Here is a 13,318-nt window from a genome sequence, read left to right as displayed (position 1 = left end):
CTAGAACATAACAACATAGAAAATCTAAAGTAGAAAAAAAACCTGTCACGCCCTGACCTACTCTACCATAGAAAATAACATCCTTCTATGGTCAGGACGTGACAACCTGACTCCTGGATTCCCCATCCACCCCCTAGGAGTGACGTTAGTCCCAAACAGGAAGCTGTAGGTGCCTGAATTGCTCTCTCTCAGGTCTGTGATTCTCAGCGTGTAAGAGCAGGGCATGGTCACAGATGAGCCCTTTAAAACCCGAGGATGCATATGTTTTTTTGCTGTATTGATCCCCCCAAAAAATGTCATAATCTAATATTCCAGGAATTTCTTAAACAATGTGTCTTTAACGTTCCAACGTCACAGTTTATTTTTTTTATTTCTTATTTTTTTAAGTAAAAATAGTTTTTGCATGACTAACCCTAGTTTTCATATGTGGATCAAATATGACCTGTAGGTATTTCCTATGGAGTTTGCTTCATTGCACTGAAACTGACATTTCTTTTTGCTGCAACAATAAAATCAATGTAATTAATAAAGTATTTATGAAATATCTTGTTTTTAATGTTTGTTAATCACTGTTTTTGTTTCTCCTTTTTAACTCATTGATTAAAGGAGTTTTTGCATAACTACCCCAAGTTTGCATATGTTGGGTAAAAAAAATGACCCATATACATTTCTCATGGAATTTTATATGAACCTTTGATCCTAGTACATTTTTCCAGTCAGGAATATATTTACAATGGACAACACATCTGCAGTCAACAATTTCACAATACTGGAAGAAAATTTCGCTCATCATCTGATACAAGTATTTTACAAAAATTTGACCTTACAAAACATTTGATGTCTTCAGATAAAAAAATATTATATCTTTTGCACGTCCATCATTACAGAAGTTAGAGAGAAATGTATACTATATAATAATAATAATAGCTATCTAGCCTGATCTTGATCTTAGCCAGCTAGCCATGCAGCCTGTTTGTTGGTTGGTCGGATATAATGTTTTCCCCAAAAAATGTAATCAGCCAGCTAATCAGAGAGGGCGGTGTGGGTAGGGGAGTAGTTGGAAGATGACTAGGAGAATGTGGGAGGGGGGGTCTAAACTTAGCCACACTAATGCTAAAATAATTGGAGTATTGGGAAAACCACAATATGTTTTATGAGTTTTACTTACTTTTCAAATGATTGAAGCGCGTATACAACTACCGTCTACCTTGTTGTGTTTCACTATTCACTGTGTTGTAAATGGCTCATAAGAATGTTGCCAGATATACAACCAACATGGTTTTACAGATGCTGGATGAGGAAGCCATTGGTGCCTCTGACTCTGAATCTGAGCTATCCAATTCAGATGACACAGACTATGTGCCTGTGGGTCAAGTTGAAGTTGTGGATGTCCCTGGTAGTCCAGCTGTCCTCGATGATTCTACAGATGGGGAGGACTCCTCTGAGGAGAGTGAAAACCAGTCAAATAGACTGAGTAAAAAGGGGTCTTACTGGAGTGACCCCCCCTCCCCCCACTAAAGGCAGGACCAGAAGCCATAACATCCTGAGGAGCTGCCAAGGGCCTGTGCCGGGGGTCAACATTTGTGTCACCAAAAGATGCCTGGAGCTGTTCATTAGTGACAACATCATTAAGGAGGTTGTAAAGTGTACAAATTTAGAAGGAAGGAGAACAGTGACAGCAAAAGAGACAGAGTGGAGAGAGGTCAACAAAGAGGAACTAAAGGCCTTTATTGGCATGGAGAAAAGGTCGGACGTCTCCACACAGGAGCTATTTCTGGATCCATTGCAGAATCCAATGTATAAGGCCATGTCAGTCGGAAGATATGAGGATATCCGTCGCTACCTGAGGCTTGATGACAAGAGGACCAGAATGTTCAGAGAGGCAACGGACCACCTGGAAGCCTTCCAGTATGTGTGGGACCTTTTCCTAGCAAACTGTAGAGGAAGGTACATCCTCAGCGACTGGATGAGCAGCTTGTGCCATTCCGGGCAGAAGCAGGTTCACACAGTACATGCCCAGCAAGACTGCTCCGAGTTTGGTTTTAATGGCAACTTGGCCATGGTGAGTTATGTGCCGAAGCAGCGAAAGGTTGTTGTCCTCCTGAGAACCCTGCATGATGACAAAGCGGTGGATGAGGCCAGTGCGAAGAAGAAGCTAGAGATGATCCAATACTATAACAGCACAAAAGGAGGAGTGGACATTATGGATCAGATGGTGCATAATTACACATGCAAACACCAGTCAAGGTTGTGGCCAATGGTGCTGTGGTAAAACCTGCTGGATGTTGCTACCCTCAATGCTTACACCATATTTATGGCACATAACCACAATTCATGGGAGGTTGGGGTTCTGAGAGCTTGTGATCCCACACATTCAGAGGCGCATAGAAGGCTGTTCCAACCTACCAAAGGTCATCACTGAGGAAATGGAAAGATGTGGGGTGATGCTATGCCACCACCACTCACAGCAGCCAGGACCAGAAGAGGAAGAGGTGCCAGCTCTGCCCAAGCGCAAAGGATAGAAAAGTCAGCTGCTGGTGATCTCAGTGCATCACACCCGTCTGCAAAGAGCACAGTCACATCTTTGAGGTTTGTAACAAATGCATGGACTAAGACAGCATTGGTAAGCATGACATACATGCACATACACACACACTTTGTTCATTTTAGTGATCATGTTTTCTAAATTCACAATTGTTAGTGTCATTTATATTGATGATGAATTTTGGATTTTCAAATAAATGTTTTGAAATATTATAAGACATGTTTAAGGTAGTTTTTGTTTTCTTATTCACAATAAAAGGTTGATTTTCAAACTTTGATTCTAAGGAAAATATGCTAATATTTTCAATAGTCGTTATGCATTTTCATAATATGTTATCACTGAAATGTGTATCAAACTGTTGAAGAGAGAATAAAAACATTTCAAACAAGAAAATAATTATTGAAAGGTCCAAAATCATCACTGAAATTAATTATGTTCTACAAAATGGATAATATTTTAGACCCATCTAAATAAGACACAGATATTTCATTATCGGGTCATCTTGACTCGGCATATGCATTCTTGGGACGTCAGGTTTACTATGCAGCCGAGGGTCACACATCAGGATGCTGAATCATAATTCCATCATAAATGAATTGATACTGAAGATGGTCTCACTCTATACACTATGGGATGATGTCAACCTCTTTTGGTGAATTTGTTTTTAACTGACAAACTAAAAAAGAAGTTCCATGAAGTAAGAGTACATTTGTGGTGTTGAGATCTGTTCCATCTGCTCCAAGAGAGTTCCAAGTTCTAACATACTAATTGGCTAATTACATTAAAAGTTCCTAACAGTCATCTATCTGCAGGATAATTAGTCCCTCACTCTGCGGCCAACTGTCAGTTTCCCCTCTCAAAGATCTCTACCCACCTCTGAAGACTGTAGCACCAACCTTGTTTTAAAATAAAAAAACTAAGATGTTATTTTGGCATTAATATGTGTCACATATCAGTTTGCAAACAATAACAAAAAATATATATAATTGAGTTAATAAAGCTGCATACAAACATGGTCTCTTTTTTGCTTTCTTGAGTAAGGCAGCTCCAAAATGCAGGTGCTTCAGCCTAGCTCAGTGCTTTCTGTGGTGGTGGGGCAAGCCAGCAGAAAATACAGAGCGTTGTGCCGGGATTGGCTCAGTGTTCTGTCACTCATGCGGACACTATGTCAACACCAAGTCTAAGGGTAGAGCTACAAAATTCGAGCCCCTTGTGTGCTGCCATAGAGTGATATTAGATGTTCCCATCCAAGAAGCCTCAAGGTCATTGGCCAAAGATAAAATGACGTCAAATTACATTATATCTACAGTAGCTTTGACTGGACTGATCATGTCAACATCATACTTTCAAAATCTTAGCTAGCAGTTATCATCATGAACCAAGTCGACAATAAACTGGAAAATCCTTTTTAATCATTGTCATATGAAGAGAAATAATGAAGAGAAAATATAGATAATGGCTCATCGGAAATTGGACATAAACATTATACAACAATTTGGAATTCACAAATTCAACAATGATTGGTTTGGAAGGAATCAGTGACAGTGGCTAACTGCAAGCATTGCAAAGCAATCACTAGCCTGCTATTCAGTGGAGTGGCTGTGTGGTCCCAAATCTGGGATTAAGGGGCTGTTTTCCAAGTTTAAAATGATAAACATTCAACATTGGCCATGCTGTCAATGAAGCATGATTTGTGCCGCGCTCAAAACAACTGTTAACTCGGAACTACGAAAACTTGACTTTTTTGTCATTTAGCAGATGCTCTTATCCAGAGCGACTTACAGTAGTGAATGCATACATTTCATTTCATGCATTATTAATTTTTTTTTGTATGGGGAGAACACTGTAAGAATGTCCCATGTTCTGAATTCTGTTGCTGCACATTTCAAAAGTGCTGAACAAATAGTTTTATTGACTACGTCCGTCCTAGCTCGCTCATTAATGTCTTAATTGAAATGACGGATTGCCTCTTATCCGCTTGTCGTCCCCTTATGCCATAGTTTGTACATCTCACTTGTCATTAGAAACCACATTTGTTTAACAAGTCGACCATATCAGATATGTTTTTTTAAAGGCAGTAACTGAGGCTGAATGAACTGTTTCGCTGCCAGACAAGGCTCTGCTCATAGCCAGGTGTAGCAGTGGTAAGATGCTGGGACTGCTGTTGGGACAGATTTATGTAGGCCCTAACAGTTTGTGGGCACCGTTTGTCATCGTTATAGTGCAATTCATGTATTGTTTAGTGTTGTGTTGTGTTTTGTAGTGGCTTTGCTGGCATGCATCCCACTTTAAAAATGTTTTGTCCCACCAAGATTTACATGCTAAAATCACCACTGGATATATAACCCTATATATAGATTTCCTAGCCTACCTTTTTCAGGTAATCAATTCAACGCAGTATTAGCCTTATATTTAGCTAATGAATGATGAGTTATGCATAATAAGCTACTAACTTATAGCCTCTGCCTCTTGCGCAATAGGCAAGCACCTGTGCTCCGCTGGGCTCTCTCCTTAAAAAACGCTCCTTAGCTCTTGGAGTCCTACACAAGAACAGCTAGACCAGAATAGCTTGCTGGACATTATTATTTTTATTGCATTTCTTATACCAATACACTATTGGAAGAGGTTTATTGCTGAATGTTAAATACAGCAGCCAATAGAACTCATGGGTAGTTTGAAAGAAGAGCGACCGCATGATGGCGGTAGGCTATAGTAGTTATTTATTCACAACCAACCACTCAATCTTCATGAAGAGAAGTCAAAGCCTTCTGCATCGTATTCTAGTCCTACATTATTCAAGGATGTCATTAAAAAGATGAAGACATGGACAACAAAACTTATTTCATTTAACCGTTGAAAGTGATGAAGGAATGAAGCAAAAATGGAAAGAGAAAGAGGAGGTAGGCTAATAACATTAGGGGAAATATTATGAAAGGTAAATATTCGTCAGCCTACTAATTATACAAATAGGCCCTATTATATTTCAACATTAAAATCTAATTCGCTAGCCTATACTTGGAACCTTGTAGGCCGTATCTGCTGCACCAGAATCACGTTCTCTTCCGCTTCATCATGTTTTGAATGATGTGCGTAATTCCAGTCCATATGATACAGTATAATACAATACAGTACAGTAATACAGTTCACAGTCCAAAATATTAGCCTACTAGAACTAGTTTCATTTATTTACCCACACTGTAAACCCCAACAGTGTCATTCTCTAAAAAAAAAACAGTAGTGAATTCAACTCAATACATGGAAAGTCGTTGTCCTGACTCTAATGTTTTGGGTTACCCTAACGTGCATGTAGCATTTACTTTTCCTGATTTGATCTGAATACCGTAACTGTACTCATACAGTTACAGCTTCTACCCCCAAGTCATAAAACTCCTGAACAGCTAATCAAATGGCTACCCGGACTATTTGCATTGTCCCCTCCTCCCACCCTAATATTAGGCCGCTGTTACTCTCTGTTTATTATCCATGCCTAGTCACTTTAGCTCTACCTGTACGGTCAGTTCCATGAGTATTTGGACAATGACACAGTTTGCATCATTTTGTCTCTGTACGCCACCACAATGGATTTGAAAGGAAACAATCAAGATGTGCTTTAAGTGTAGACTTTCATCTTCAATTTAAGGGTTTTGTCAAAATGATTGTATGAACAGTGTAGGAATTACAACCATTTGTATACGTAGCCCCCCAATTTTAGGGGCTCAAAATAATTGGACAAACTGACATAATAATAAATTAAATTGTGAGTTTTAATACGTGGTTGCAAATTCTTTGCAGTCAATGACTTCCTGAAGTTTGAAACCCCTAGACATCCCCAGATGCTGTGTTTCTTCCCTGGTGATGCTCTGCCAGGCCTTTACTGCAGCTGTCTTCACTTCCTGAAGTCTGGAACCCCTAGACATCCCCAGATGCTGTGTTTCTTCCCTGGTGATGCTCTGCCAGGCCTTTACTGCAGCTGTCTTCACTTCCTGAAGGTTCTTGGGTGTTTTTTTATTCTTGCTCACAGATAAAACTGAAGAAATGCAGAATTTACATTACTAATAACACATAATACATAAACATACTATAAATATAGTATTGAACACTTGAAACATTTCAGGACATTTTTCATGATGTAGATTTAAATATTAAAATGTGATTTAAAAAAATAGAATTTTAGCGAGAACCATTTAAGAGTTATAGTTATTATACAGTCTGATAGCAGTGGTTAGAGTGGCGTTTCGCAGGCAATTCGTACGGGCAATTATACAGGACAGTTATACAGGACAGCTATACAGGACAGTTACACAGGACAGTTATACAGGACAGCTATACAGGACAATTATACAGGACAGTTACACAGGACAGTTACACAGGACAGTTACACAGGACAGTTATACAGGACAGCTATACAGGACAATTATACAGGACAGTTACACAGGACAGTTACAGGACAGTTAAACAGGACAGTTACACAGGACAGTTATACAGGACAGTTATACAGGACAGTTATACAGGACAGTTACACAGGACAGTTACACAGGACAGTTACAGGACAGTTACACAGGACAGTTACAGGACAATTATACAGGACAGTTACACAGGACAGTTATACAGGACAGTTATACAGGACAGTTATACAGGACAGTTACACAGGACAGTTACACAGGACAGATACACAGGACAGATACACAGGACAGTTACAGGACAGTTATACAGGACAGTTATACAGGACAGTTACACAGGACAGTTATACAGGACAGTTATACAGGACAGTTACACAGGACAGTTATACAGGACAGTCATACAGGACAGTTACACAGGACAGTTATACAGGACAGTCATACAGGACAGTTTGTGGCTGTTTCTCAGGAGCCTGGTGGTACCTCTTGTTGGAGGGAGCAGGTCATTCAGTGGATGGTCAAGAGTGTGCATGTCCTTCACCAGATGCACTGCAGCCTGCTCTCGCCTGCTCTGCAGTGAGGGGAGCTGTGGTTGGACTGCTCCACCTCTGGAGATGTTCCTCAAGGCCCTCCTCTGCACCCTGTCTAGTTGGACCTGCTGCTTTTTACTGCATCCAACTAACAGCACTCCACCGTATTCCAGACAAGGCCTGACCAGGGTAGTATAGACTGGGACCAGATCTTCAGTGGGTAGGCCATTTCTGGCAAGAACAATCAAAAAGCACAGGCGTTTTGAGGCCTTCCTCACTGACTGGTTCACGTGTGTCACCACTGAGGTTAGAGTCTTGATGAAAACCAAGATACTTAGTAGTTGTTACCACGGGTACTTCCTGTCCTCCTAGAATTAGTGGTGCAGGTTGATGTGGTGTGAATGATAAGGTTAGAGTCTTGATGAAAACCAAGATACTTAGTAGTTGTTACCATGGGTACTTCCTGTCCTCCTAGGATTAGTGGTGCAGGTTGATGTGGTGTGAATGATAAGGTAGAGTCTTGATGAAAACCAAGATACTTAGTAGTTGTTACCACGGGTACTTCCTGTCCTCCTAGGATTAGTGGTGCAGGTTGATGTGGTGTGAATGATAAGGTTAGAGTCTTGATGAAAACCAAGATACTTAGTAGTTGTTACCACGGGTACTTCCTGTCCTCCTAGGATTAGTGGTGCAGGTTGATGTGGTGTGAATGATAAGGTTAGAGTCTTGATGAAAACCAAGACACTTAGTAGTTGTTACCACGGGTACTTCCTGTCCTCCTAGGATTAGTGGTGCAGGTTGATGTGGTGTGAATGATAAGGTTAGAGTCTTGATGAAAACCAAGATACTTAGTAGTTGTTACCACGGGTACTTCCTGTCCTCCTAGGATTAGTGGTGCAGGTTGATGTGGTGTGAATGATAAGGTTAGAGTCTTGATGAAAACCAAGACACTTAGTAGTTGTTACCACGGGTACTTCCTGTCCTCCTAGGATTAGTGGTGCAGGTTGATGTGGTGTGAATGATAAGGTTAGAGTCTTGATGAAAACCAAGACACTTAGTAGTTGTTACCACGGGTACTTCCTGTCCTCCTAGGATTAGTGGTGCAGGTTGATGTGGTGTGAATGATAAGGTTAGAGTCTTGATGAAAACCAAGATACTTAGTAGTTGTTACCACGGGTACTTCCTGTCCTCCTAGGATTAGTGGTGCAGGTTGTGGATGGTCTCTAGAAAAACATAGCTAGTAGCCATCACCCTCTGTCTTCTTCTGGTGGTGTAGCTGTGGAGCCAGGCTAGTAACCATCACCCTCTGTCTTCTACCTGTGGTGTAGCTGTGGAGCCAGGCTAGTAACCATCACCCTCTGTCTTCTTCTTCCTGTGGTGTAGCTGTGGAGCCAGGCTAGTAACCATCACCCTCTGTCTTCTTCCTGTGGTGTAGCTGTGGAGCCAGGCTAGTAACCATCACTCTCTGTCTTCTTCCTGTGGTGTAGCTGTGGAGCCAGGCTAGTAACCATCACCCTCTGTCTTCTTCCTGTGGTGTAGCTGTGGAGCCAGGCTAGTAACCATCACCCTCTGTCTTCTTCCTGTGGTGTAGCTGTGGAGCCAGGCTAGTAACCATCACCCTCTGTCTTCTTCCTGTGGTGTAGCTGTGGAGCCAGGCTAGTAACCATCACCCTCTGTCTTCTACCTGTGGTGTAGCTGTGGAGCCAGGCTAGTAACCTTGGACACAGTTCAATGTCAGACAGATGTTGCAGGAGCTTTGCGTGATCTACTCCATCAAAGGCTTTGGACATATCAACAAGTAACAGCCTCACCATTGGAGTGTTTGTGTTTCACAAGGGAGGTAGTAGTGCTGACATTTACTCTTGAGGTGCTGACTTGTTGCACCCTCGACAACTACTGTGATTATTATTATTTGACCATGCTGGTCATTTATGAACATTTGAACATCTTGGCCATGTTCTGTTATAATCTCCTCCCGGCACAGCCAGAAGAGGACTGGCCACCCCTCATAGCCTGGTTCCTCTCTAGGTTTCTTCCTAGGTTCTGGCCTTTCTAGGGAGTTTTTCCTAGCCACCCGTCATAGCCTGGTTCCTCTCTAGGTTTCTTCCTAGGTTTTGGCCATTCTAGGGAGTTTTTCCTAGCCACCGTGCTTCTACACCTGCATTGCTTGCTGTTTTGGGGGCTTTAGGCTGGGTTCCTGTACAACACTTTGAGATATCAGCTGATGTTAGAAGGGCTTTGTAAATACATTAGATTTGATTTGATTTACTGGACTTTGGGAGGTAGGCATACTGATTTGTGCACTCAGATAAAACTGTTGGCATGAGTTTTTTTTATAATGAAGCTCTCCTGGATTTTTCCAAGGCATGAAGTTAGAGAGATGGGCCTCCAGTCACTCGTTGTACATGGTGTTGACACAGTCTCTCCCTCCAAGCCGAGACTGTTGATGAAAACTGAAATGACTCAAATCAAATCAAATGGTATTTGTCACCTGCGTCGAATACAACAGGTGTAGCCCTTACAGGGAAATGCTGACTTACAAGCCCTGAACCAACAATGCAGTTTTAAGAAGAAGAAGAAAAAAAAGTAACAAATAAAAGTAACAAATAATTAAAGAGCAGCAGTATAATACCAATAGCGAGGCTATATACAGGGTATTACGGTACAGAGTCAATGTGGAGGCTATATACAGGGTATTACGGTACAGAGTCAATGTGGAGGCTATATACAGGGTATTACGGTACAGAGTCAATGTGGAGGCTATATACAGGGTATTACGGTACAGAGTTAATGTGGAGGCTATATACAGGGTATTACGGTACAGAGTTAATGTGGAGGCTATATACAGGGTATTACGGTACAGAGTCAGTGTGGAGGCTATATACAGGGTATTACGGTACAGAGTCAATGTGGAGGCTATATACAGGGTATAACGGTACAGAGTCAATGTGGAGGTTATATACAGGGTATTACGGTACAGAGTCAATGTGGAGGCTATATACAGGGTATTACGGTACAGAGTCAATGTGGAGGCTATATACAGGGTATTACGGTACAGAGTCAATGTGGAGACTATATACAGGGTATTACGGTACAGATTCAATGTGGAGGCTATATACAGGGGGGTACCGGTACAGAGTCAATGTGGAGGCTGTATACAGGGGGTACCGGTACAGAGTCAATGTGGAGGCTATATACAGGGGGTACCGGTACAGAGTCAATGTGGAGGCTATATGCAGGGTATTACGGTACAGAGTCAATGTGGAGGCTATATACAGGAGGTACCGGTACAGAGTCAATGTGGAGGCTATATACAGGGGGTACCGGTACAGAGTCAATGTGGAGGCTATATACAGGGGGTACCGGTACAGAGTCAATGTGGAGGCTATATACAGGGTATTACGGTACAGAGTCAATGTGGAGGCTATATACAGGGGGTACCGGTACAGAGTCAATGTGGAGGCTATATACAGGGGGTACCGGTACAGAGTCAATGTGGAGGCTATATACAGGGGGTACCGGTACAGAGTCAATGTGGAGGCTATATACAGGGGGGTACCAGTACAGAGTCAATGTGGAGGCTATATACAGGGGGTACCGGTACAGAGTCAATGTGAAGGCTATATACAGGGGGTACCGGTACAGAGTCAATGTGGAGGCTATATACAGGGGGTACCGGTACAGAGTCAATGTGGAGGCTATATACAGGGCGTACCGGTACAGAGTCAATGTGGAGGCTATATACAGGGGGTACCAGTACAGAGTCAATGGGGAGGCTATATACAGGGGGTACCGGTACAGAGTCAATGTGGATGCTATATACAGGGGGTACCGGTACAGAATCAATGTGGAGGCTATATACAGGGTACCGGTACAGAGTCAATGTGGAGGCTATATACAGGGGGTACCGGTACAGAGTCAATGTGGAGGCTATATACAGGGGGGTACCTGTACAGAGTCAATGTGGAGGCTATATACAGGGGGTACCGGTACAGAGTCAATGTGGAGGCTATATACAGGGGGTACCGGTACAGAGTCAATGTGGAGGCTATATACAGGGGGTACCGGTACAGAGTCAATGTGCTGGGGCACCGGTTAGTCGACGTAATTGAGGTAATATGTACATGTAGGTAGCGTTATTAAAGTGACTATGCATAGATACTAACAGAGAGCAGCAGCGTAAACCTCCTCAACCCCTCTTTTACGCTGCTGCTACTCTCTGTTTATCTTATATGCATAGTCACTTTAACTATACATTCATGTACATACTACCTCAATTGGGCCGACCAACCAGTGCTCTCTCACATTGGCTAACTGGGCTATCTGCATTGTGTCCCACCACCCGCAAACCCCTCTTTTTACGCTACTGCTACTCTCTGTTCATCATATATGCATAGTCACTTTAACCATATCTACATGTACATACTACCTCAATCAGCCTGACTAACCGGTGTCTGTATATAGCCTATACATTCATGTACATACTACCTCAGTTGGCCCGACCAACCAGTGCTCCTGCACATTAGCTAACCGGGCTATATACAGGGTATTACGGTACAGAGTCAATGTGGAGGCTATAGACAGGGTATTACGGTACAGAGTCAATGTGGAGGCTATATACAGGGGGTACCGGTACAGAGTCAATGTGGAGGCTATAAACAGGGTGTTACGGTACAGAGTCAATGTGGAGGCTATATACAGGGGGTACCGGTACAGAGTCAATGTGGAGGCTATATACAGGGGGTACCGGTACAGAGTCAATGTGGAGGCTATAATCAGGGTGTTACGGTACATAGTCAATGTGGAGGCTATATACAGGTGGTACCGGTACAGAGTCAATGTGGAGGCTATATACAGGGGGTACCGGTACAGAGTCAATGTGGAGGCTATATACAGGGTGTTACGGTACAGAGTCAATGTGGAGGCTATATACAGGGGGTACCGGTACAGAGTCAATGTGGAGGCTATATACAGGGTGTTACGGTACAGAGTCAATGTGGAGGCTATATACAGGGGGTACCGGTACAGAGTCAATGTGGAGGCGATATACAGGGGGTACCGGTACAGAGTCAATGTGGAGGCTATATACAGGGTGTTACGGTACAGAGTCAATGTGGAGGCTATATACAGGGGGTACCGGTACAGAGTCAATGTGCGGGGGCACCGGTTAGTCGACGTAATTGAGGTAATATGTACATGTAGGTAGCGTTATTAAAGTGACTATGCATAGATAATAACAGCGAGCAGCAGCGTAAACCCCCTCAACCCCTCTTTTACTCTGCTGCTACTCTCGGTTTATCTTATATGCATAGTCACTTTAACTATACATTCATGTACATACTACCTCAATTGGGCCGACCAACCAGTGCTCTCTCACATTGGCTAACCGGGCTATCTGCATTGTGTCCCACCACCCGCAAACCCCTCTTTTTACGCTACTGCTACTCTCTGTTCATCATATATGCATAGTCACTTTAACCATATCTACATGTACATACTACCTCAATCAGCCTGACTAACCGGTGTCTGTATATAGCCTCGCTACTTTTATTTTCAAATGTCTTTGAACTGTTGTTTTATTTCTTTACTTACCTACACACACACACACACATTTTTTTTCGCACTATTGGTTAGATCCTGTAAGTCAGCATTTCTTTGTAAGGTCTACACCTGTTATATTCGGCACACGTGACAAATAAACTTTGATTTGATTTGAAAGAGGGTGGTGGGGGTGGGGGCAATGCAAATAGTCTGGGTAGCCATTTGATTAGATGTACAGGAGTCTTATGGCTTGGGGGTAGAAGGTGTTTAGAAGCCTCTCGGATCTAGACTTGGCGCTCCGGTAC

The 13,318-nt window shown here is 42.5% G+C and overlaps 1 protein-coding gene across 1 annotated transcript in view; it reads left to right on the top strand.

Moving 5' to 3' along the window:
• The first annotated feature begins 1,275 nt into the window (after window positions 1-1,275).
• LOC145877034 (NLR family CARD domain-containing protein 3-like) overlaps window positions 1,276-13,318 on the top strand; it is a 45,985-nt gene continuing 33,942 nt past the window's right edge. Inside the window, exons 1-2 of the mRNA XM_082972322.1 lie at window positions 1,276-1,450; window positions 1,521-2,141. Of these exons, the coding sequence (XP_082828448.1) occupies window positions 1,276-1,450; window positions 1,521-2,141 (796 nt within the window). The remainder of the gene's footprint in view (window positions 1,451-1,520; window positions 2,142-13,318) is intronic.

The sequence above is a fragment of the Salmo salar genome, unplaced genomic scaffold (assembly GCF_965601325.2).
Source record: "Salmo salar unplaced genomic scaffold, fSalSal1 ptg000647l, whole genome shotgun sequence".
Taxonomy (NCBI): domain Eukaryota; kingdom Metazoa; phylum Chordata; class Actinopteri; order Salmoniformes; family Salmonidae; genus Salmo; species Salmo salar.
Note: the sequence above shows the minus strand (reverse complement) of the source record. Positions and strands in the feature narration are given on the sequence as shown.